This window comes from Cyprinodon tularosa, unplaced genomic scaffold, assembly GCF_016077235.1.
Source record: "Cyprinodon tularosa strain WSP-4 unplaced genomic scaffold, ASM1607723v1 ctg25, whole genome shotgun sequence".
Classification (NCBI taxonomy): Eukaryota; Metazoa; Chordata; class Actinopteri; order Cyprinodontiformes; family Cyprinodontidae; genus Cyprinodon; species Cyprinodon tularosa.
Window position 1 is genome coordinate 2,027,815 of NW_024038928.1, and position 25,508 is coordinate 2,053,322.

Below are 25,508 nucleotides of genomic sequence, written 5' to 3' on the forward strand. Positions count from 1 at the left end.
ACGAGAGCAAGCTGCTGCAAGGTGCATCTGGCTTGCCCGGGCCATCTGGTACACTGCAATTTAGATGAATTTTGCATCTTCAAATGTCCCGAGACTTTCCTGTTCCAACAACTCGGGGGGATCTTTCAGAATTATCTGATAGCTGCTTCCTGTGTTTAACTCTAATTGAGATCCTCCCTACAAACATTTGATAAGAAAAGAGGAACCTGCACTCCAGAGACCAAAGCCGGCATAAAGCGGTTCAGTGAAGGTGGTGTTGAAGGTGTGGAGGTGGACCATTGTGTCACCAGAGACACAGTAGAAGGAGAGAGTCCCAGCAGCACAGTCCACATAGACTCCTATTTTGCAGGACACACAGAAGGAAGAAGTCCGGACAACCTTTTTTTTTCTGTCATGCCAGAAAACATAATCTCTGTCGTTAGTGCTAAAAATACTCCAGGATTGATTATTCCAGCCAAACCAAGAATCAGCATTGATTCCTTTTCTTTTGATCCCTCTGTAGCTCACAGCCACATACACTCCTCCCCTCCAGGTAACCTCCCAGTAGCAACGTCCAGCCAGAGGCTTTTCACACAGAACCTGGCAGCATTCAAACCGCTCTGGATGATCCGGGAATGGCTGCTTTTCTCTTAACCCATACACCCTCCTCGGCTCGACTGGGTTCATTCTTCTGTTTATGGTGTTCAAGTCCAGAGTGAGTTTACAGAGATCTGAAGAAGAGAACAGGAAACAGAAAATCAGCAGCTTCCCTTATAAAACTCCTGAATGTATCAACCAGGAGAAAATATTGAGACATCTTATGAATTCTGCTGACAAATTTTAAGTTAATTTTAGCAATAATGAGAAATCGGGTTTCTGTCATATGGGACCTTAAGCAGTGTTTTGCAACTGAACGTTAATATTAATCTAATCAGAAAGAAACTGAACACCTTTAATGGAAGGTCATATTGTATTAGAGCCAAACTTCTTGGGGTTTTGTTATTTTGTGCTTGGTTTAATACCTTAAAGTCAGAGTGGGTGGTGTTATATGTTTAATAGGAGTCACGGGTAACTTCTCAGCAGGTGTGCTGAGAAGAACGCTGCCTCAGTAAATCCGTTCCCCATCTCAGCCCCCCCACCCAAATGTATGCGATGTATTGAGATGAGCGGTTTGTACTCAGGGTTCCCGCGGGTCCTTAAAAAGTCTTAAAAGGCTTTGAATTCTTCAAAATAAAACTAAGACCTTAATTGGTATTAAAATGTCTTAAATCAGTCTTTCGTAGGTCTTAATTTTTAAAACATCATAAATAGGATTATTTTTATTACGATTTATTTTTGTAATCTAAATAAAAGTTTTTTCTTTTTATAAAAAAAATAATAATAACGGCTCTCCATTATTGGTTCCGTCTCGATAGCGGAACCAATAAAAGCGTTGTTGCGGCCGGGACATTTGGGAGATGGGCCATTAACTTTTTGTCTGGAAAATATGAGCAAGTGTAAATGTAACGAAAATTGTCTCCAGCCAAGAGTTTTCTCCATGGCTAAAACCAGGGAACATACATGAGGCTCAGTGGATTTTGTGCACGAAGTGATTCAAGCTCGGAACGATTGGAATTAAGGCAGTGGAGTCACACATGCGAAGCACGAAACACAAAGCGTCAAAATCGAGTTACCGAGACACAGACGGTATTTCTCAGTTTAGTTCCACCCTTGTCTCTGCAACGCCTCCAATTATCACCAAATCAAACATACTAAGAAAATGATACAAAGAAAAATAGCTGCAAAAAAGACTTAGCACTGGTTATGTTGTGGCTTTAAAACTGATTTGTTTTGTTCCCTGCTAAAACAAAGTTTGTGAATTCAGTTAAATAATTGTTAAAATATATCTGTCATTTGTGTGTTTTTAGCTTTCTTCCTGTATGGGAAGCTTTTCAAAATTTGAAACAATAGTGCAGTGGTTTATGTTAAAATAAACCTTTGGGTTAAGTTGTCGCAAGCTGGTTTTTCTTGTGTTTCTTGTGAATTTGGTCTTAAATTTTTATTTCAAGTGGCATTAAAAAGTCTTAAAAAGTCTTGAATTTAACTTGCCTTATGCTGTAGGAACCCTGGTACTGAAACTGAAATCTCGATTGCAATGTAAATTGTAGTTGACAATAAAGCTTGTTAGATTGTGCTTTTGTGACACATGATTATATTAGCTCGAAAATCATTTTATACGAACCACAATGAAATATTTATATTATTATACTATTTAAACGTTATCGAACAGTTCTCCATTACACAAACAACACAATATCAAAATAACACCCTAAAATACTATGGTTACGTTAAACTGCAGGAATAGATATGAAAGCGTGCAGGTGCACCAGGCTCTTCCTCTGAGCTACAGGCATGGTGCCCCTGGTTCATCAAGGTCTAAGGTGCTGTATTGTTTTAGGAGCACTTGGCTTAATATAGTACGTCATCATTAAACATGATTCAGCTAATGATTTTCGTCCATTTATTTCTATTCTTTTGATTTGTCTGATATCTAGAATGATGATCTCAGTTTGACAAGATCCGTTAGATAGGATGAGTGCAAGGTCGTCTGTTTCCAAGATTGAAATCATACCTGCGATCTTGAAAAACTTCTATTAAATGACAACCCTAAAAAATATAAAGTTGCCCCATCAGCTATTTTGAACTATTGGAGGCCAGGGATATTATGACCCTAGGGTTGTCCATCTTAAAACACATACAGTATAACCTTGTATGTAGACATAAAGCAGCTCTTCGAATGAGCTGCAATTAGCTTCGGGTGTGTAATTTGGGGGACAGCATGTTTAAACCTTTTTTGTATCCGTGCCTTCAACATTATTCAGATCACAATCACACAGCAGCTCAAATATGGGGGTTGAGGATATAAAAATTGAAATACCATCTACGTGCAAAAGGTTTTTCTAAACTAAAACTGTCATGACTCTCATCACAACTCCATTCACCTGTCTAACTTTGCTGGGTTTATATCACTGCTCATCTGATCCACCAGCTCCAGCCTCTATTTAAGGTGTTTGCATCTAGTTATCAGGGCAAGTGGTGAGAGGGTTTTTAGCGTAGTGTAGTATAGTGTTCCTGATTTCCTGACCTGTTCTTTTTTTTTCACTCTCTGCATTTAACCCTAAGGGGATGGGTTAAAAAGACAGCCCCAGAGTGTCAGTCTGTGGGAGTGGTTTTGGAACTCAGAACCTCAGGATTCCAAGCCTTATGCCCTAACCACTAGGCAGCCACTCCCTGCTCTGCCTCTCCACCGCTGGGCCTGCCTCTTCCTGTGTGACATCAGTGGTGAGTGTTTTTAGCATTGCCTTAGTGTTTCTGGTTACCTAGTGCTGTTCTGCCTCTCAACCACTGAGCCTGCCTGTTCCTGTCTGATCTGTTTGCCTGATCTGTCTTTTAACCTTTGGACCTCTGCGCCTTCCTTCTCTGATCTGTTTGCCTGACCTGGCTTCAGACTCTTGCTCCCGCCACATCTTGTTAGCAGCCCGCCACCTGGATTCTACCTCACTTTCAGGACAGGGGAACTGTTAAACCAGGTTAGTGACACACACCTCCATATTATCCTCCATTAGATTTACGTGGTCACTAACCTGTGTTTCCTTTTACAGAGTTTCCTGTGATACACGCCCTAGCCGCTGCTACTCCTATCATCCTTCATTTTAATAAACACTTTTTGGATTGTCCCACTTTCTGTCTTGCCTCGACTACTGTGATCAACCTCAACTTCCTGTTGAACCCATTAATTACCGCTGAACTGCAGAAAATCGTGTTGGGTGTGATCATCCCCATTGACTTTCAATGAGCTCTGAATGCCACGACTTCGTCCGACACGATTTTCTGTCTGATCGGACGCAGAATCGGATTTGAGCTCGGTCATTTGAGAGCGGCTTGGAGTAGACACTTTAAAGGAGAATTCCGGTTTTTAACACTTTTAGCCCATTTTCTGTAGTGTCCAGGATGAAATCGAATGATCGACACCAAAATTTTGACAATTGGTCCTGTCTCTGCTTTTTGGCTCATGCAGAATCCCCCCCTGGCTGCTTCAGAATGGCTTCCATTGTGCATGTCCGATAATGTCCTTAAAACAACCTTAAACATTCTTTTTTTAAAATATGCTACTCACCGGGTCGTCAGCGCTGTTCAATGACGTTCCAAAAAAAGTTTCGTAAAGAAAAAACGTTCCTGTAGTGTTTTATTTAGCATTTTGTAAATCCCATTGAGTTCTGTTGGAATAGTCAATATCCCTCCGCCACCGGAATCGGAAATGGGGCCTGTTTACACATAGTTGTAGTCTTTTCGCAAGGCCCAAGTGTTTTTCCTTACTCTGTGTACTCCGACGTCGAGGTGCTAACGTCTCTGGTAAACACTTTAAAAAACTCTGAAAATGGAATACGAAAGGTGGATTCTTGAGGAGGACATATTGGACTTTGAGTTTGACGGTAGAGGATACCGTCGCCAACTAGTGGTCTGGAGTGTGCAACGCTTCAGATTCGAACGGGAAGCGGAAGTTTATAAGCGGTTGTGATGTATCGGAAAAAATAGTTCTGGGATTTACAAAATGCTAAATAACACAAGACAGGAACGGTTTTTCTTCACGAAACTTTTTTTGGAACGTCATTGAACAGCGCTGATGACCCGGTGAGTAGCATATTTTAAAAAAAGAACGTTTAAGGTTGTTTTAAGGACATTATCGGACATGCACAATGGAAGCCATTCTGAAGCAGCCAGGGGTGGATTCTGCATGAGCCAAAAAGCAGAGACAGGACCAATTGTCAAAATTTTGGTGTCGATCATTCGATTTCATCCTGGACACTACAGAAAATGGGCTAAAAGTGTTAAAAACCGGAATTCTCCTTTAAGTAGAATCAGCTGAGGAGGCTCAGCCATCTGTTTTGGATGCCCCCTGGACGCCTACCTCTGAGGTGTTTCACGAATGTCTCACTGGGAGAAAGCCTCTGGAGTAACCTAGAAACGTTGGAGAGACTATGTCTCTAGGTTGGCCTTACAGCACTTCAGGCTTCCTCCAGCAGAGCTGAAGGAGTTTTCTGGGGAAAAGGAATGCTGGAAGTCTCTATTAAGATTGCTGTCCCTGGGACCCGATCCCGGATGAAGCAGAAGACGAGTACGAGTGAAACGGAAGCTGTGTTAACATTCTCCTCTCTATTCTAATGTATGAGTGGCACAAGTGGCATATCAGCCAGTCTATATGGCTGCTGTTTTCTGTTGAGAACTCCCATTAAGTGATGATGCTACAGGCTGCAACTCACAGCAGACAGCTTTGCCTATTTTAGTTAGTGTTTAATTGATGCTATAGCAAATGGCCAAAAATGACCTATATACTTTGTACTACATTCTCTCATTCACATGCTGATGAGCATTGTAGCTGCCTGCCCATAGCGGTGCACCATCATGAGTCACCTGTCCAACCAAGAACTGCTCAGAGGGACACAATCTGGCGCTTTTATAATAAGGTAAAATGTTCTGCTGATTAGAAATGAAAGGAAAGACACACTTACACTTCAACAGTCCAGGCTTCATCCGTTCCTCTCCTCCATGTTCCATGCTGAGCAAGAAATAAGGACAGAGTGTAGTTTAGATGCTTGTATCAAAATGTATGAAAAACCAAGACAAATGAAAGATCCAGAAAGCTCTCTGTTAAAATGCTTTCAATACTTCTGCCTGATATGTCTCACTTTGTTCAACAAAAATCTGATTATGTGTCTCACTTAAAAACATATTTTGGAATTGCCCCCCAAGATCTAACCGTATGGATGAGATAAAGATTGTTCTTTGCATGGTTCAGACACTAGATCCTTGTTATTTGTTGGCACTGGTCTCATAAGGTGATTCTACCTACAAATTTGCTTTTATAAATAATCAAGTTATCATGTATGTTTTACCTAAGGGTATCCAGTCTCCAGGATGGGTTATTCAGTCCAGCTACCAGCAGTTTGATTCCTTCCTCTCCTGGGTGATTGTAGTTCAGCTCCAGCTCTCTTACATGGTTTGGGTTGGAGGACAAAGCAGAGGCCAGAGAAGAACAGCCTACATCCGTTATCATACAGCCTGAAAGTCTAGATTTACACAAAACATAAATATTAACATATAATATTAATACTTACAACATGTTAGTTTAAATCTAAGCCTAATTAAACTTAAATGAATTATATTCCTGTTGAAATTTACTGTTAAAACTGGACTTCATAATATTTGAGGTGACCATATTTATACTTCAATTTTTTTACATAATTGTTGATTATTTCAGTAATAGGTAAGTTACTTTAGAAAGTAACTAGTTATAGATACCAGTTACTCTTCCAAAATTTAAAAAAGTTAGCAATTATGAGTTACTAACTTGATTACTGTGCAGTGAAAGTAGCCAAAGTAACTATGCAGTTAGTTTTCATGTTTTAAAATCTGGAACTTTAAATACAAATAGAGGATCAATCATGCAATATAAGGTTTGTATTCATTATTGACTAAAATAATTAAAAGGTCTACAAATTAGAAAAGATTTAAAAATAATCTGCATTGATTTGATTTGTGATGTTTGACAAGTGATTCGCAATATAATGTAGATGTGATGAGTTTTATTAATTTAAGATAAGATGTTTTGGAACTATATATTGTTGCACAGTGCCAGCCTTCATTTGGCTATTTATATACACATATATACATATACATATATATATATATATATATATATATATATATATATATACAAAGCAGATAGCAGCCCTTAGGACTATATATTTATATATATATATATACAGAGATAGCAAAAGTACTCACTTTCCGTACTTGAGTAAAAGTACAGATAGTGTTAAAAAATACTCTGGTAAAAGTGGAAGTACTGATTAAACTTCTTTACTCAAGTAAAAGTAACAAAGTACAGGCTTGTAAATTTACTTAAAGTATAAAAGTAAAAGTAGAAACCACTTTTTTCATGCCGTTGCCTACATTTTAAATGGATGTCTGCCAATAGGACTAGATCTCCGTTGTGTTCATTTCAATCATCTCGTCGTCCATACTACTATGCTAACACCACCGCCACCAAGCTGCAATGATTTGCCGCGAATGAATACCGACGAATCTGTCGATTCATCTTGTAGTGGTGCGTCAAATGCAACATAGATTCCCATCCAGTTAGATTGAATTTGGTATTGATGACGTGAAAAATAATAACGGTAACTCCATTGAAATGATTCAAAACTAAAGTAACGATCCAATTTTTTAAAATGTAAGGAGTAGAAAGTACAGATATTTGTGTAAAAATGTAAGGAGTAGAAGTAAAAGTCGCCATAAAAATAAGTAGTAAAGTAAAGTAAAAATATCAGAAAAATCTACTTGAGTACAGTAACGAAGTATTTGTACTTCGTAACTTCCCATCTCTGTATATATATATATATATATATATATATATATATATATATATATATACATACACATGTATAGTCCTAAGGGCTGCTATCTGCTTTGTTGAAATTGCATTTCAAGAAAGAATAACAGCAACAGTGGATTACGAATCTAAGTTGAGCCGAAAGGAACAATTAACTAGCAGCTTCCTCGAAATTTAGTGGAGTAGAAAGTTATAAGCACTCTCCCAAAAAATTACTCAAGTAAAGTGAAGAAACTCAAAAAAAGCACTTAAATGCAGTAATCAATTAAATGTAGTTTGTTAATTGGTTATAGTGCTAGTTACTGGAAAATGTACGCAGTTACTATTGCATGATCCTCAAAAACATGTTAGTCCAAACAGTGATTATTTCACTTCTGTGCTGACCCTACGTATAAACGCACAGTATAAGCAAATTAAGATCAAAGTATGTTCCAGGACTAAATGTCTGACCGGAGGATTTCCAGTCTGCAGTGTGAACTCTCTAGTCCAGCAGACAGGAGTTTAACTCCTGAATCTTGCAGGTCGTTGTTGCTCAGGTCCAGTTCTCTCAAGCCTGATTTCTGCAAGCTGAGAACTGAGGACAGAGCTTCACAACTTCTCTCTGACAGGTTGCAATCATTGAGCCTAGAAGACAGTGAGAAATAAACACAACTTAATTTTATGAGACACTTTAAATGCTTAAATATTGTAGTAACTCAGTTAACAAAATACACTGATCTAAGACAGTTATAATGAGAGAACAATGAATGAGCCTGTGAAAGATAAAGTAATGTCAATTTTTCTGCCTTTTGCCAAGATTGATGTTTGAGACCAAATGACACTCAAGAACAAAACATACATTTTATATAAGTTAAATTAGATCATTTATTTTCATAAATATTCTGTGTAAGCTTTTATAGGTTTTCTGTTCTGTGTGTGATTGTTTGTCATGCATCAAATACAATACACCTGGATTTAAAGGATTAATGGAAGACATGGCTTGAATTTTTTCCTCATCTTTTTTCTTCTTCCTGTTGCTCTACATCCTCCTTTTGGATCAAATTGGAAGAGATGTTAATGAGCTGCTTCCAGGTGGAAAAAAAAAAAAAAAAACTTTTTATTGGCTGCTATTGATATGCGTCCTACCAAAAATGAAAAGATATCGGTGGAAATCCTTTCAGCTGCACAACATCCAACATAGGTGGTTAAAAAAAAAAAAAATGTTTTTTTTAAATGATCAAGAAATCAATTAATTTAAGTTCTTTTAAAAAAATCCTCAAAATAAAGCAGCCACTCCAACATAGAACAACCATAAGCTGCATAACTCTACATAAACACCCCTAACATTCAGCTCAATCAAATGAAATGTACTTTGAAAAGTGTCAGCAATAAAAAAATTTAATGTTTTGGTTTTAACATGATTCAGCAGGAGTTTACTAAGCAACATAATTTAGTCATATTTTGCATTAGAAATGTCATTTAAAGCTAAAAGAGGGTCACAGAACTTATTGGTCTGAATCTGCACCTTGATGCCTTACAGCTCTTATGGCCCGTTTAGAAAAGATGCAAAATGCACTGAAATCTATCATTTCTAATGGCTTAGGTTGGGCAGTTGCCTGACGTAGGGATAAACCACCATGGAGCAATTTGTTGAAATTAATACATTTCAGAGCACAGCGGCATACAAGTAGCATTCTGTCTCAAAGGGTCATCAGTTTTCACAAAATGATTGAATTTTACTTTCTTTAATTTTATTATCACAATGTTTTAGCTTCTCAATTGATTAAGATATCACAAAGTCTAACGACTGTGTGATATTTTGGAATATTTTATGTCAAAAATAGCTTTATATGTAAATTTACAAGTCATAGATCAAGAGGTTGGCATTTTTGTCTGGTCTCATTTCACTACAACCCTTTTTTGTTTAGTTAACCAAATGCTAATAAAACTTAATTATATTTTAGTTCTGACATCTGATTTTTTTTTTTTTTTTTTTGCCCAATTTCTCAGAAAATTCTGTAGACAAAAAACTGCCATTTTTCATAATTCAGTATGACGCTTAGTTATTGGCTTTCTTCCAACATATACTCAGAAAAGGCGGGAATTACTATAGCATTCCCTTAATCACTGTAGATTGTATAGCAAACTCAGTTAATTGACCGTTTGGAGAGATGATCACTGATTTTTACTCCCCGTTGGTTACGTAACTCCTCCTCCACTGCATGGTGCCTGCCCTATCTTTTTTATTAGTCACCGCTGGTGGGTGGCAAGAGCCTATGTTGACAGCGGGCCGCTAAAACAGGAGAGCTCTCCCCGCAAAGCATTCTGGGATATATCAGCCTCTTCTGAGGCCGTTCTTTTCTTCTCATACATTTCTTAGACACTTTTTCTCTTACAATCCTCGGCCATTTTCAAAGAACCGTGTTGAGAAAGGAGAGCTTCAATGACTGAAACCGTAGCTCACCTCTGATATTCGCCTGAAAGTGACCATGCGCATTTAAAGATAGCTAACAGGACGAGTGTGTAGGCTGGCCTTACCTGAACATATCACTAGAACAGTTAGGAGGACCACTTATTTAGATGATCCACCCAGATATAAAAGCTCATCCTCTATACCTTTAAGTGAAGCAAGTTAAGATTTAGTTAACAAAGTTGGGTACAGAAGACCACAGTGGATGGCGGTGAGTATGAAATAAATACAGGAGGGATCTATTGTCATTGATGGCCACCTATCATTTAAGCCTCATGTTCACTGTCTAGTGAGAAAGTTGAGACTAAAATTGGGTTTTTACTTTCAAAATAAGCTGTGACGCAGCCTATCATGCATCTGTGAGCTGTATTCTCATGTAGGGTGGTCTGCCTTGGCTACACGGAGGCTTTGTCATTGATATATATTTATATATAAGGCTATTCTTGGTGCGCTGCCATCTTATTTATGTTCACTTCTTATGAAAAAAGTACTGGTCATTACTCTCTCCGTTCTCAGGCTGTTGTCTTGTTTTCTATCCCACGTGTCAGTACTGAGCTGGGCAAAAAGGCCTTTGCTTACTCTGCACCCTTTACATGGAATTTGCTGCAAAATAACCTGAAACATAGTAAATTGGTTCCTTTTAATACTTTTAAGCTGAGAATGAGATGTTTTGAGTTGAACTCCCTCACATGTCAATGTCTTAAATGAAATTTTATTGTAAGTGCATATTTGGCTTTTATGTGTGTGTCTTTGTACGTATGTAATGATGTGATGTAATTTTTTATACCTATCTTGGCTAGGTCTCCCTTGCAAAAAATATTTTAATCTCAATGGGTATTACCTGGTTAAATAAAGGATAAAAAAATATATATTCTAGAGCAACAGGTTTAAAGAAAAGTCCTTCTATCTTTGACTGTAGGATTGGGCTGCAACTGCTGCATCTGACTCAGTGTTTTTGGGGGAGGGAGGAGTTTGTTTGCTCACTCACATCGTTTGCTTTCACATTGTCACAGAAGTCTTCAACAGGAAAGAAAATAGTAGCCAGATCTGTCACTAGTTGCTTTTTTGAAAAATTAAAAAAAAAAAGTCCCTGAAGGGTTCTGACAAAGTTGCTAAGTTGGCAACAATGCGTTCACCTGCCTTTGTATGCTGATGGCAGACTTAACAGCACGGGATTAGCGTTTTCACAGGACTTCCCTCAATGTGTCCAAATAAGGAGGTAAATCTGTTTAAAAACACCATTTCTGTGGCCTTTACTTTCATGAAAAGGTGGTGTATTGGCATACTTCCATTGTAATTCTAAAACTTTAAATGTAAGCAGCATTTTTTTTTTCAAAGCTTGGGGTAACTTAGAAATATCACAGAAAAAAGGACTTAGCACAAATGGAGCCTGAGAGTCACCACCTGATCCGACCCGGAGGCACGATCTGTACCATCAGCTCCTTTGTGCATGCGCAACCAGATACAGTATACATCTGGGTTTCAATAAATGTAATGTAATTATGGTACTAAAATTACTTATTTATATCCTTAATTCAATAAAGAATGCTCATAGACACCTTTAAAAATGTTTTATGAGTTTTTTAGACAATTTTGATGCTTATTACTAGCCTGACGTAGTCCGACTCAATTCTAGTCAGAATATGAGTCTGATACTGCTCCATAGAGCTGTGATTATGGGGCGTGTTTTGAACGGACCAGGAAAAAAAATGCCTCTGCACTCAATTGGATAGATCTACAACCAATAAGAGCAACGGAGTGCGTGACGTATCTTAAGCGAGGCATAGTTGTTGTCCACAAAAATCAAAGCGTGCAGTTGCACGCCTAGAATAAGAAGATGAGCCTTGATCGCGTTTCTCTGTTCCTCTTTTAAAATTAATTTGCTGTCGATATCTTCTAGAACATACCTAATAGCAGAATCTACTCACCCAAACTCTCCAGCGGCAGCCATTATTGTTGTCACCCAAGCGCGCTTTGGTCACGTGGTTGATAACGTTACTCTTGATCATCTGTCCATCATCGTATAAAGCCCGCCCTGACAATTTGATTGGATCGCCTGACAGTGGGCTTTAATACTCGCGCTACTATGGAGCAGAGCCAGACCGAACTTCCCCGACCTCAAACCTTGTGGGCGGGACTAAGTTCGGACTGGCACCCAGGCTAGCTTATTACATTTTCTCCATTAAACTGTTTCTCTGACGTCATCATCGGACACGCTCAGAGCAGTCTGTCAAGATATGATTACACCATGTTTATCTGCATTTTAATGCAGACTATAAACCATAATGTCAACATAGAGGAAAACATAAAACACAAAAAGACTAAATTTAGGTTTAAATCCAAAACCGAAATAGTTGCCTCCCGGCAGTAGCGTAGGATCCCGTTTCCGGTACAGATCGGACACAGACGTGTGATAAAACAGAAAGGATTTAAAGGCATTTATTTTCTCAGGAACTATATAATTAACCTTTAACACATTATAATTTAGAACGTTTACAATTTTTGGGGAGGGTAAAACGTAGTTTGGGTCTTTTTTACAAATTAAAATTGAGGGCGACCCGGATGTAAATCTGGTTGTATATGCGAATATGAGCTGATGTTACGGATCGTGGCTCCAGGACGGATGGGAACACTGAGCAGGACCACAGAACATAGCTCAACTGTGAAAACAGGAAGTGAATTTGATACGTCCCACCAACAGCAGCGCCCTCTAGTGGCCTGTTCACAAATGAGGGGAGAATGGAGCGGGAGATCGATAGGCAGACCCTGTTCTGGTCTGTTGTGATGAAAAGAGAAAGCTAGGGAGTGCTTTGGCTCTCCATTTAGCTGACAGTCTACAGTCCTACCCTCACATATGGTCATCCAATCGTAGTCATGACTAAAAAAAATTTCTTCTATGTTATATGCAAAGGTCTTGGGAAATTTGGGGAAAATCTTTGTTCTGTTGAACAAAGATAAATTAATAGATCTATATTTTGCATTATGTGGAGTCCAGCAACAAACATAAATATATATATAAATATATACTTACAGAGCTCTATTTGAGGCTTTGACCACTGTCAGAAGTCTAATAAGAGCCTCCTCTGAAGCGGAGTACTTTTTTAAGTCAAAGACTTCCAGATGTTCTTTTGATGATAGCAGTATGAAAGTCAGAGCTGACCACTGGACAGCAGATAGTTTATCAGTGGAGAGACTTCCTGAACTCAGGTACTGTTGAATGTCATTTACAAGAGAATGATCATTCAGTTCATTCAGACAGTGGAACAGATTGAGACTTTTCTCTAGAGAAAGATTTTCACCAATCTTTTTCTTGATGTACTGGACTGTTTCATGGCTGGTTTCTGAGCTGCTCCAGGGTTTTACCATCAGTTCCTTAAGTTTATCTTGATTTGTCCGCAACGAAAGACCCAGAAAGAAGCGAAGGAACAAATCCAAGTGTCCGTTTGGAGACTGCAAGGCTTTGTCGATATAAACTTGGTTGGTTTTGGAAGCTCTTGTTTTCGGGACAGAATGCATTTTTTTGGACCTCTGGGGTAAAAATAAATGTTTGTAGCTGTTGCTAAGAGACATTCTTACATAAACAGCAGCCAGAAACTCCTGAACGCTCAGATGGACAAAGCTAAACATCTTTTCTTTATCTTTCCTGCCACGTACTTCTTTGAAGATCTCTGTGAATAATCCTGAGATCACTGAGGCTTCTTTCAAATCAACACTGGTCTCAATGAGATCCTTCTCGTAGAAGATCAGGTTGCCCTTCTCCAGCTGATGATAAGCAAGCTTTGCTAAGGATTTGATGGACTGAATAGACATCTCAGAGCCATATTTCTCTTTAGAGTGATCCATCTGAAACACCAGGAACTCTGTATACATCTCAGTCAGGCTCTTGGGGAGATCTCCAGTGCCTCTGGTTTTTATCATATCCTCCAGAACGGTAGCTGTGATCCAGCAGAAGACTGGAATGTGGCACATGATGTGGAGACTTTGTGATCCCTTGATGTGGGAAATGATCTTGTTCGCCCGCCTTTCATCTCTGAACCGTTTCCTAAAGTACGTCTCTTTTTGAAGGTCAGTGAACCCTCTGACCTCATTCACGCTGCTAACAAACTGCCTGGGAATCTGACTGGCTGCTGCTGGTCTCGAAGTTATCCAGATTCGAGCAGAGCGAAGAAGTTTCCCATTGATGAGTTTCCTCAACAGAACATCTGGTGTGGCTTTCTTTTTTACATCAGTGGATCTACTGTCGTTCATGTGAAGATCCAAATGAAGTCGGCTCTCATCCAGTCCATCAAACACAAACAGAAGCTTAAATCTACTTTTGTCATAGTTGCTGTTTCCAGAAGACTGCAGCGTTTTAAAGATGTAATTTAGAGCCTCCTTTTTGATATCAACAGTTTCTGGGATACATTCATGGATGAGCTGCGCTAAACTGAATTTTTCTGCTCTTAGTGGATTTAGCTGACGGAAGGTGAAGGGGAAAATAAGATCTATGTTTTCATTGGATCTTTGTTCAGCCCAGTCCAAAACAAACTTCTGCACAAGGAAGGTTTTCCCAATTCCTGCTATTCCGTTGGTCAGTATGGTTTTTATGGGCTGGTACTCTCCTGAAGGATGATTAAACATGTCTCTGGGTTTCACTCGTATTTCTTCTGCTGGCTTTAATGGGTTCTCAATCTGCCTGACCTCATGTTGTGTGTTGATGTGTACATCACATCCAGCAGTGATGTAGACCTCTGTATAGATATCCACCAGGCGTTGTTTATCTTCAGCCCAACCCTCCTGTGCGCACATGAACTTGTCCTGGAAGTTTGACTGAAGCATCTGTCGATAAAATGTGATGGGATGCGGCTCAGGAACTGGAACCATTTCCTCTGTTTGATAGGAAAATAAGTTTTGTTTGAAATTAGTATTTCTCATGCAACAACATTCACAAATTAATATTACTGTTGTTAGAAGCCTTAATGTGATGCCCCCCCCAGGCAATAAAATACTATAATCATTAAAACGTTTACAAGGTTTCACTTCATTTATGAAACTATGTTTGGATTTGCTGAAATCCAAACATAGTTTCCTAATAGAATGAAAAATCCACCTGTTGTGGAAGGTGGTCCACCTGATTTCCCATCAATTAGCAAAGCGGAAATAAGTTTTCATAGAGATATATATTAGAGGTAGCCTGTTTGATTAAAATTATTAGTAGGCTTATATTAAATGTTGAATATCTTTCAGGTTTGTAACCATTCCTCAGGTAGAGCTGTCCTCCCTAGTTTTCAATAAGAAATCCTCACCTATTTCATTTCCATTTAGTTTATTTACGTCAATGTATCTCAGCGTATGCTCATACATGGGGCATAATTTACAGGTTTGTAATTTGATCGTTGACATAAGTTAAGTGTAAGTTAATCTTAATTTATGCACAAGTTCCTCATTGGCTTTGGATAAGCTAGACAGAATGACTTATGTATAACTTATCAAGAACTTATCTGCAACGCATATCAATGTAGCTGACGTTTTCCAGTCGACCACTGAACGTGTTTCCAACATACAGCTTCTGTATAATGGCATATTGGCAACAATCTTCCTAGCAGACATGACGCTGAATCTGCTGCGACTGCAAGCCTTCTTTCTTTCTTTTTCATTTTTTTTTAGATTAACACCGCAATCAAAGACATCTTTTTATGCAGGCCGGAGTGCTTGCAGGCACATCGCTGCTCCCCTCAGGACACTGGCTTGTGCATCAATTCATGGGCATTACGCTGCCGTGTGTTTTTGCATAAGTTAGGCTGTTGTTGGGCATACGCTCTGGACTCGTTATGAATATGCTATGTACATGCCGGAAATTGAAAAAAATATATAGAAAGTTCAGTGTATGCCAGCTTTTTAGAAGAATCTGGGATGTCAGACATAAAATGTCTAAATCGGCAAGGTGTGACAGGGCCCTACGGGAAAAAGCTGGTTGCATCGCCTCTTTAACTATTCATCAATCCTTCACACAAAACATGCATGTAGTGACAGTGGAGAAGAAAACTCCCTTTTAACAGGAAGAAACTTCCAGCAAAACCAGACTCAGTGTGAGTGGCTATCTGCTGAGGCTGACCAGGGTTAAAGGAGAGAGAAGCAGACATAGAAAAAGAAACAAAGATACAAAAGGCAACCGGCTCCAAAGGCAGACAGAGCCAGACAGATGAGCTCTGAGCCAGCTGCAGAATTTGAGAATAGATTGAGAATGTAGCAGAATGATGAAAAGGGGTCCCTATGTCCTCCAGCAGTTTAAGTCTATAGCAGCAGAACTATAGAGATAGCTCAGGATAACATGAGCCCTTTAACTAGAAGCTTTATGAAAAAGGAAAGTTTTAAGCCTAGCCTTAAAAGTAGACAGGGTGTCTGCCTCACAGAATAAAACTGGTAGTTGGTTCTACAAGAGAGGGGCCTGATAGCTAAAATATCTGCCTCCCATTCTACTTTTAGAAATCCTATGAACCACTAGTAAAGTACTCTGTTAGGGATATAAGGAACAATCAGATCTCTGATATCAGAGGGAGCTTGGTTAATTAAGGCTTTATATGTGAGAAGGAGGATTTTAAATTATTTTCTGGATTTAACAGGAAGCCAATGAAGAGAAGCCAGGATAGGAGAGATATGATCTCTCTTTTTAATTTTCATCAGAACTCTGGCTGCAGCATTTTGAATCAGCTGAAGGCTTTTCGCTACAGTTACACTTAACTACATTTACACTGAATGGGAGGCGGATCCTTTGGTTATGAGGCTCCTCTTCTGTAGGAGTCTTAATGACACAGACACCCTGTTTACTTTCAGGAGGTAAGCTTATAGTTAGAAAGTTAAGTTTATCCAGAGCTATTTCTATTGTGATGTGGCTATAGGCTTATTCTGATGGAGAACAATCAAACCACTTTTCATCTTTCTGCTTTATTATTCTCCTATTCTGAAATATCTATTAGTTTAACCCATAACGTTTTGCTCTCTATCCTTTTCACCTGTCATGCTAGCTACATCTCGGCTGTTCTTCTCTGGCTCAGACACCATCATGGGGGCGAAATCATCAGGGCTGCCCCACCTTCTATTAGAGACGATAGAGTTGAGCCTATTATTCAATGCTAAGTCCTACTTCTCTCCTAGATATAGCTATGGGCTCAGCTTATTTCATAAATGCATGTTCTCTCTTTCCTCCCTTTTGGTTTTCAAACTGGCTCAAACCTTGTCTGCTTTGCTGTTTCCCAGACAGAGCCACCTATGGAGCTAGTTCATCATCATCTTTACTAATATAAATTATATATGGATCCATACGTCTATGCTCCCTTTGTAAGTTTTTTTCTGCCCCCTTGAACCCCAGTCGGACGTGGTAGGAGGTCTCCCAGACTGAGCTTGGTTCAGCGGGAATTTTCTTAGAGTAAAAGTGATTTTTTTACTCTACACTGTTGCTTCATGCAAGCTCGGTGTGAGGGATGGCTTTAAAGTCAATGAAGCAATGCAAGCGAGTTTATTGTGCTCATCCAGGAGGGGCGTATCCTGCAAACTATGACTCAACTGAGCCGTTTTACTTTAAAAAGAAAACTATCCACAAGTGTGACTATATGATTTGAAACTGCATTAATCTAAAAGTTAAATCGTATCTAGTTAATCAATTTTTCATGAAATTTCAATAAGAAAACTTAAAAAAGGTAAAATACCAATATCAAAAGTCACAGAAAAGCAATATTATAAGAATGAGTGATTTCAAACTATTATACATTTGTTCTTTTTGAATTAACTACATACCAGTTATTCCACGAACTTCCTTTTGAATTTGAGGAAGAGGAGTCTGAATAGGAGATGTTAAATGGCCTGTGTCCTCTGAAATTCTCCCAACATCACTCACATCCACTGAAAGGCAGAAATAAAACTCAGAAACTAAGATAATCTTACTACTTTTAAAAATGTGTGTCTCATTTTATAACTGACCTTCTGTTCTCAAGCTGCTGGAACACAACATTTGCAGCAAGTCATTCCTGTTGATCTTCTCTAAAATGTTCTTGGTTACCTTTACAGCTCCAGAGAGACTATAGGTCTGGACCATCAGGTCCACGGTGTCCTGCCTATTTGCTGTCTGAAGATGGCTCTTTTTTATGGCTGGGAAACCCAAAAGATGACTAGTCTGTTGAAGGAGCCACTTGAATTTAAGGAATTCTTCCTCTACCAAGTCCTCCAGAAAGTTCAATAGCTCCTCTGGTGTCATTGTGGGCTCTTACTAGTGTTTTATACTGTCCTAAATGGTGTGATCGGATGTGTCATCACATAAATTACATTGTGGAGTTTGGTAATAGAAACATGTTCTCCTGGCAGCTATGATGCCTGTGGCATCATAGGGCCTTTTGTTTTGCCCAAAGGATAATGGGTTGTTACCAGCAATAGTTGGTGATTATTGCTCCTCATCCACCACCACCCTGAAAAAAATAATATTTTTTAATAAAGCATAATTGTCAAATAATAAATACATTAATCTATTTATGTGAAATGAATTTGAAGGAAAGAATAAGAAGGAAACATAACATCTTTTGCAGACCTCAATCTATAGCACCTTATGAGTGTATGAGTGATTTGCTGGGAGTCCCAGGCCAGAAGAGGTAAACTAACTGTTCTTGCAAGTCGTCAGTCTGTGGTGTAATCTTGCTCCAATTGGGTGTGCATAGAAACCCTCTAAATTAAAGATTTTAGATCATATTCAAATGCCCAAACCACCTCAACCAACTCATCAAAATTGAAGAGCAACAAATCCAATGCCGGCTCACCCGGTTCATGTTTATCCTCAGCTGGAATTAAACATTGGAGCATGAGCTACACAATAAAACATTTTAACAATCATCACAATGTACATTAAATTCAGTTAAGTTTATTTATATAGCACCAATTCACAACACAAGTCATCTCAAGGCACTTTACAGAGACAATTCAACCAGATCATCCAGTCAAATTGATTCAAAGTTTTCTATCTAAGGAAAACCAGTTGATTGCATTGACTCATTGACTCAAATGCAATCCTTCACATTGAGCATGCTTGTAGCAACAGTGGAGAGGAAAAACTCCCTTTTAACAGGAAGAAACCTCAAGCAGAACCAGGCTCAGTGTGAGCGGCCATCTGCAGAGGCCGACTGGGGTTCAAGGAGACAGAAGCAGAGATACAAAAAGCAGCTTTAAAGGCGGAACCGTCCAGAAAACACACAGCCAGGCAGACGAGCTCTGAGCCAGCTCCCATGTGCCCCTTAAGTCCTATGACAAGTCCTGTTACATAACCCAGTTTGTTCCCATCTAACACATTGAAACAGCAGAGATCCGAACCAAACCGCACCCCAGCTTATGGAGGGAAGTTGGGTGACATGAGTTAGTCCTTGGTAGCTTTAACAGCTTTGAAAATGTGCAATGACCAAGAGAAATTAGCTGAGATTTCGTCATTAAAAAAAGATGTATTTGGAATAATTTCAGCTACAATTATGACTAAACGCATGTTCTTTTTCAACGAGTGAGAACAACGAATTAGTTCAACCATTTATGTTGTCACAACACAGCTCAGTAGAACATTTAGGATAGGGTGACCAAACGTCCGTATTTCCCATGACATGTCCGTATTTCACGTCCTGTCCCGGGCGTCCTGGTTTTTTTTTAGAAAGTGAGGAAATGTCCTGTTTTTTAAATTACCTTAATTCGACTATTCAATTTACAGGCACTAGGGCACTGCGCACGACGCTGACGTAATCCCTGAGCCGCGTCAGTGCGGGCAGCCCTGTTCTTAATCAGAATAAAGATAGCGTGGCTGTCAGTACGCCAACAACATGCAAAAGCGCAAATGTATGTTTAACGACGATTTACAAAAGAGTTTTCCCACTTTCAGACCGGATCGAGAGACACATTGGATGCCTTGTGCACAGTATGCAAAGCAGGCACATATGTCTCGGTGTCCAATGGAGGTGCAAGGAATCTGAAAAGCCACCTGGACACCGAAAGTAAAGATAGTCTATTGATATGTTTGTTCGTTTTTGGTACATTTTGAATAATTTTTGCTACACAAGAGGTATTTTTTGTTAATTAGCTCATTTGTTAATTTATTTTTTCCAATAGCCTACAGAACAGACATTATTTAGTTCATTACTGAGGCTGAATATCATCTGTTATTGAGAGTTATTGTTAACTTTTATTGTTAAGTGAGGGATGTTTAGATGAGACATTATTTCTTTCATTGTGCTTTTCATTTATTACAGGAATTGTTAAGCATTTTTAAGAAATACATTTTGAATAAAATGATCGTTTGTTATTGAAGTTATTGCTGTTGACTTTTACTGACAGGCATTTTTAATAAATCAACTGTAGATATTGACATCTCTATGCACTCTCTATGCATTGGAGCAGAGATCCCAAAAAAGTATAAAGGTTTGAAATATAAGTCAGAGCAGAAAGTCCTGATTAAGATGAACATTGTAAAAGTTTAACAGCTGAAAAAGCTATACAGAAGTTGTAGTGATTCAAAAAGTTTACGGAAGCAACCAGAAGAAAAAGAGGCTCTCAATAGTGTGAATGCTTGTGAAGCATTCCTTATTATGCACACATGCTCTGTTGCACTGATTTGAAAGATTGAGAATTTGACCAACTAAATGGCTTAAACTGAATATTAAAAAGATAATTTGGAAGACACTAAGAAGGCTGGCACTGTGCTGATATATCAAGTTTTGTTTAAATTGTATTTTCAAGTTTTGTAATAAAGATGGGCAAACATAGACCTGCCTTTGAGATGTCAAGTTTTGGATTAAAAGACTTTCTGATTTAAAAGTCATTTTGTCTCTCATCGTTCGGAACTTAATGCAATTATGTTGCTAGAATGTTACAGAATAGATCCACGGCATCGACGTGGCGGCATTAACAGGGCAGTGAGAGACATAGTGGTAAAGTTCACACACAGGCAGATCCAACATCACCAGTGTTACTATACACTCCTGTCAGTACCAATTAAAAATAAACTCAACTAGCCTCAGTTCTGTCCTCATATAACATTTATAAAAAAAACTTTCTCCCAGTTTTTTTCTGAATTCAGAATTTCTCCCAGTCAAATAAATGGACATGTGCACAATATTTGTTTGCATTAAAATAGTGATTGTAAGGGAGTCCTTTTCATGTACTTCTCTCCATGATTTCAGTGTTTCTATGATGATCCCCATTATGGATGATTGTTTATGTAAATAATCAAAAGGTCTACATTTCAAATCGCCAATTTTTTAAACAAACCAACAGCAGCAAAGCTCTAATTGATGGAATCAAATAAATGAATCCTTTTTTTTTTTTGCAATTGAAAGCAGGAGTCAAAATGTGTCCAAGACTCACCAATTATCCAGAGCTGTAGTTTCCCTGCCTGGAGTTTCTAAAGGTTCTCCTGCAGGCAGTCAGAACAGAGCCTATGGAGTTTTATGAAGGAATTAAATAAACTGAAAGCAACTGAATGAATATGATTAAATCAAATTTAATTGAACTGACAGGCAAAGACAAAATTGTGCACAAATAGGAACCATAAATGAGGAACATCACCCAGTTCTGCTTCAAAAAACAGCCGAGCAGGATGTTGGATGACAACATAACGAAAAGAAATGACAAAACACTTAGTTTCCGTTATCTCAACAGAACTACACAGACTGGGAAACTTCCATAAACTTCCCATGAATGAAAGTGTGGTTGTAAAACTGTTCTTTGCACACAACATCAACAGCCATCTAAGGCTGTGGTTCTGCAAGCTTTTACTACAAGTACCACCTCAGTATATACTTCATTTTACAACATACCATCATTTTTCACAGACTTTAAAAAATACTTTGATTTCCAGATTTGTGTTTAATATATTGAAGCAAAAAAGAACCAAAACTATCATTTGTTGTTCAAAGAATGCAGTTTTTAATCACTCTGGTAAATTCAGGTTAAATATATATAGTGCTAATTCACAACACATCATCATATGTTGAAATGCCAAAGACTAAAGTAAAAAAAAAAATAAAAATAAAAATAAAAAATTATATATATATATATATATATATATATATATATATATATATATAGTTATCATGATCAGAAGCCATTATATTGAGTGACAAAGTTGAAGGTTTCTGACAATTGTAAACTTAAAATTTAACATGGCTGCCTTACATTTAAATGTCACTGACAGGGAATACCTATACATTGTTTAACAGGGATTTAGCTTTAATAATCTGATAGTGGATTTAATGAAATCATTACATAAGTCATAATTAAAGGAAACATATCAGAGACTGTTAACCTACATAGAAGATGCAGACAGAGGTGTTCCTTCAACCCAATACTTTTTGCCCTGTTTATGGAACCCCATTGCACAAATGATCAGAGAGGTATAGACAGATATGGGGGATTGCAGGACAACAAAAGAAGCCAAATGACCCCCATTCCAAAGGGGGTTTTCTAAAAAAAAAAAAAAAAAAAAAACAAGGCTTTGTTGGTCTACTGTATAAAGCCCAAAAAACTCAACTCTATTTGCATTGAAAAAGTTTCCTGGATGGGAAGCGAAACATCTTCAAACTTGAAAACAAAGTCCAGTGGATTGTTTTTTTTTTTCAGAATGACTATGACCTGGATGACTGAGAATCTTTACCAGCATATCAGACAGGACAAAGATATTCTTATTGGAGCTGATCATCACAAGGAATGTCCATATGCTGATTAGTTCTTTTAACATTTTGTCAAGATTTGGTTGTGGTGCGAGGACCCAAATGCAGAGACAGGGAGGCAGAGATTTATTGAAGTGTTTTCAAACAACTGAAGCAGAAATCCAAAAATCCAAAAGTACATCCAACAAGAAAAAAGTTTAACCAACCAGAAAACATGGAGACATCAGGGGGGAAGACTATCAAGAGGTGGAAGACAGAGTTGGAGGAAGTTTGACAAAGAACCAGCACTGAAGAACTGCACAGAGAGAGTATTTATGGGAGAGTGAGAAAAATAGAGGACTAACAAGGAGATTAGGAGCAGATGTGAAACAGAGCAGAACAGGAAAGGAGCAAAGGAAAAAGGAGAACACAAGAGGGCAGCAGAGGGCAACAAATAAAAACCTGAAAACTGAAAATAACCAGAAAACACAACAAAATAAGAATTAAACCACTAAAACTAGAAAACAAGGAGCAAAGTAAAACTGAATACTCAAAAGAAAACATAAAAGAACCAAAACTATGACACATTTACGAATCTAAATAATTCCATAATGATTTTGCTCATCCTACTAAAAAAAGGACTATAATTATATATTTGAGTTATCAGTTTGATTTGCACAGAAGTCAAACTCTCACCTTTAATTATATGCTTCCTGAAAACATTGGTAAATGAATCAATTCAAATGGAAAAAGCATAGGAGTAAATACATGCATAAAAATACATATCATAACTGCTAATTTTTGAATGAAATTAAAAGTATTTAAACTGCTGGTGATTGATTTACATGAATGTGTTTAACCAAATTGAGATGGTTAAGATGCATATTCTACCCAGGCTGCTGTCTTAGTCAGTCTTTAAATGGGTAACCTCAAACCTGAATAAAACAGATTCATTTCAACCTTTATCAAGGAAAAGAAAAGGCACCGCAGCTCTCTACAAACAATGGTGCTATGGCTCTACATTGCCTTAAATATTGTTACAGAACATCCATCCATCCCACGTTCCAACACGCTTATCCCTACTGTTGTCGCGAGGTGTGCTGGTGCCTATTATTGCAGAACAGTACAGTGCAGTCCTAACATGGAGTTCAAATTGTTGGATCTGGAGCAGAGTAGATCAGACAAACCATCCCACTTCATATTTGATATGCGAAATGTAGAGTGCAAACATTTTAAATATCTACCACAATATTGCTATGACTCTAAATTTGAGTCATCAGATTTTAGCATTCCTACCTGAGGAAATTTGGAAACCTTCCAGCATTTTACAAATTCTTTGAATTTAGAGAAGCAAGACTGTATTTAGTGTTTGTCATTAAAATAATTTAAAAAATCTATTCTTTCCTTGTTAAAACTAAATGAAAAAAATATGCAAACATAAAATTAACAGAATTAGATTGATAAAATGTATGCAATAAACACAATGTATTACCTCTAGCTTCCACCAGTGGACAGAATTCACCTGGAAAATTCTTTATTCCTCGCAAAATGAAGCAAATTAATAAACAAAGATCCAAAGCTTGGAGATTACTGTAGAATATGTGGGAATGAGTCTGCAGGTCCCTTTCACATTTTTTGTCACTGTACTGAGATCTCCCCCTACTGGAGAAAAATTATGACTGCAATCAGATCCCTCATCAGGTTAAATATTAACTTTTTCTTTTTGCTATTTATTCAGGATTGGGATCCCAAGTTAGGAAAGATCACATCTACTGATAGCTGGTAGTAAGACAGCTATTGAAAATGGCTGAATACAAAACTGCCAATAATTTTCTGGAAGATATGCCACCAAAAAGTGGAATGTCTTTGGAAAAAATAAATGTGGTATTACAACCTTAATTATAGTCTGTTAAGTTTCTTTTTTTTTTTGTAGGTTTTTGGCTTTGACTTAACGGTCCATGTAGACTTTTTAAAAAAAACAACAGAAACAGGATTCTTATGCATCCCACTGTATCTCATTTATTTCTGATCAATTATAACTCTAAACCTTTAGATTTACCTTGATACGCTTTTGAAATATTACAAGAAAGTTAAACATTTTATAATTAGCAGATCCCACTGGTTTCTATAATCAGGAACTGAAAAAAGTACCTTGAAGAATTCCATTTTCCATTCTTTGTAAAATATATCCCCTATCTTCACTTGTATATCGATCATTATACAGGATTATTGCACAGGGTGTTTACATTGTTATTTATATAGATGGATATTTATATATAGTTATTGCATTGGGTGTCAAATGTAGAGAAACAGGTTATTGCAAAGGGTATCAAACGGTAAATTGCACATTATATATTGCACAAGTTGTTGCTGTTGTACTGTCGTGTTGTAGAGTCTGGTGGCAGCAGCATATGTTACTTGAACTGCATAGAATAATTAATAAACACAGTTGTGAAACTCTTAGTTTACAGTATATTTAAAATGTAAGTATTTTAGTAGGGTCCATTTTGCTTTACTTTAATTCTCAGAAAAAAATCCAAAATATAGAAAATAATGGATATTGTGTGAACATTTTTTCACATAACTACAGATAACTTATTTTTACACAATAACTATTACTGCACTATAAAAAGTCAACATTTTAAAACTTTGTTTTGAATTTAAAATGTGTGAGGCCGTAATCAGTAACATGAAAATTTTATTTCAGTTTAACATGGGGAAAAAGTCCGAATTCTGACTTTTTTCTTAGAATTCTGACTTTTTTCTCAGAATTCTAACTTTAATCTCAGAATTCTGACTTTTTTTCTCACAATTCTGACTTTAAACTCAGAATTCTGACTTTTTTCTTAGAATTCTGACTTTTTTCTCAGAATTCTAACTTTAATCTCAGAATTCTGACTTTTTTTTCTCACAATTCTGACTTTAAACTCAGAATTCTGACTTTTTTCTCAGAATTCTAACTTTAATCTCAGAATTTTTACTTTTTTCTCACAATTCTGACTTT

The 25,508-nt window shown here is 37.7% G+C and overlaps 1 protein-coding gene across 1 annotated transcript; it reads right to left on the reverse strand.

Annotated features, from left to right (window-relative positions):
- Positions 1-65: 65 nt before the first annotated feature.
- On the reverse strand, positions 66-21,397 carry LOC119785471 (NACHT, LRR and PYD domains-containing protein 3-like). Its single transcript, XM_038288168.1, has 8 exons — positions 21,222-21,397; positions 17,817-18,298; positions 17,634-17,738; positions 12,892-14,728; positions 7,862-8,035; positions 5,913-6,086; positions 5,529-5,575; positions 66-710 (listed from the first exon to the last, which is right to left on the reverse strand). The coding sequence occupies exons 2-8, from the start codon at positions 18,088-18,090 to the stop codon at positions 178-180; spliced, it is 3,144 nt and encodes a 1,047-aa protein (XP_038144096.1). The 5' UTR covers positions 18,091-18,298; positions 21,222-21,397; the 3' UTR covers positions 66-177.
- Between the last annotated feature and the right edge of the window lie 4,111 nt (positions 21,398-25,508).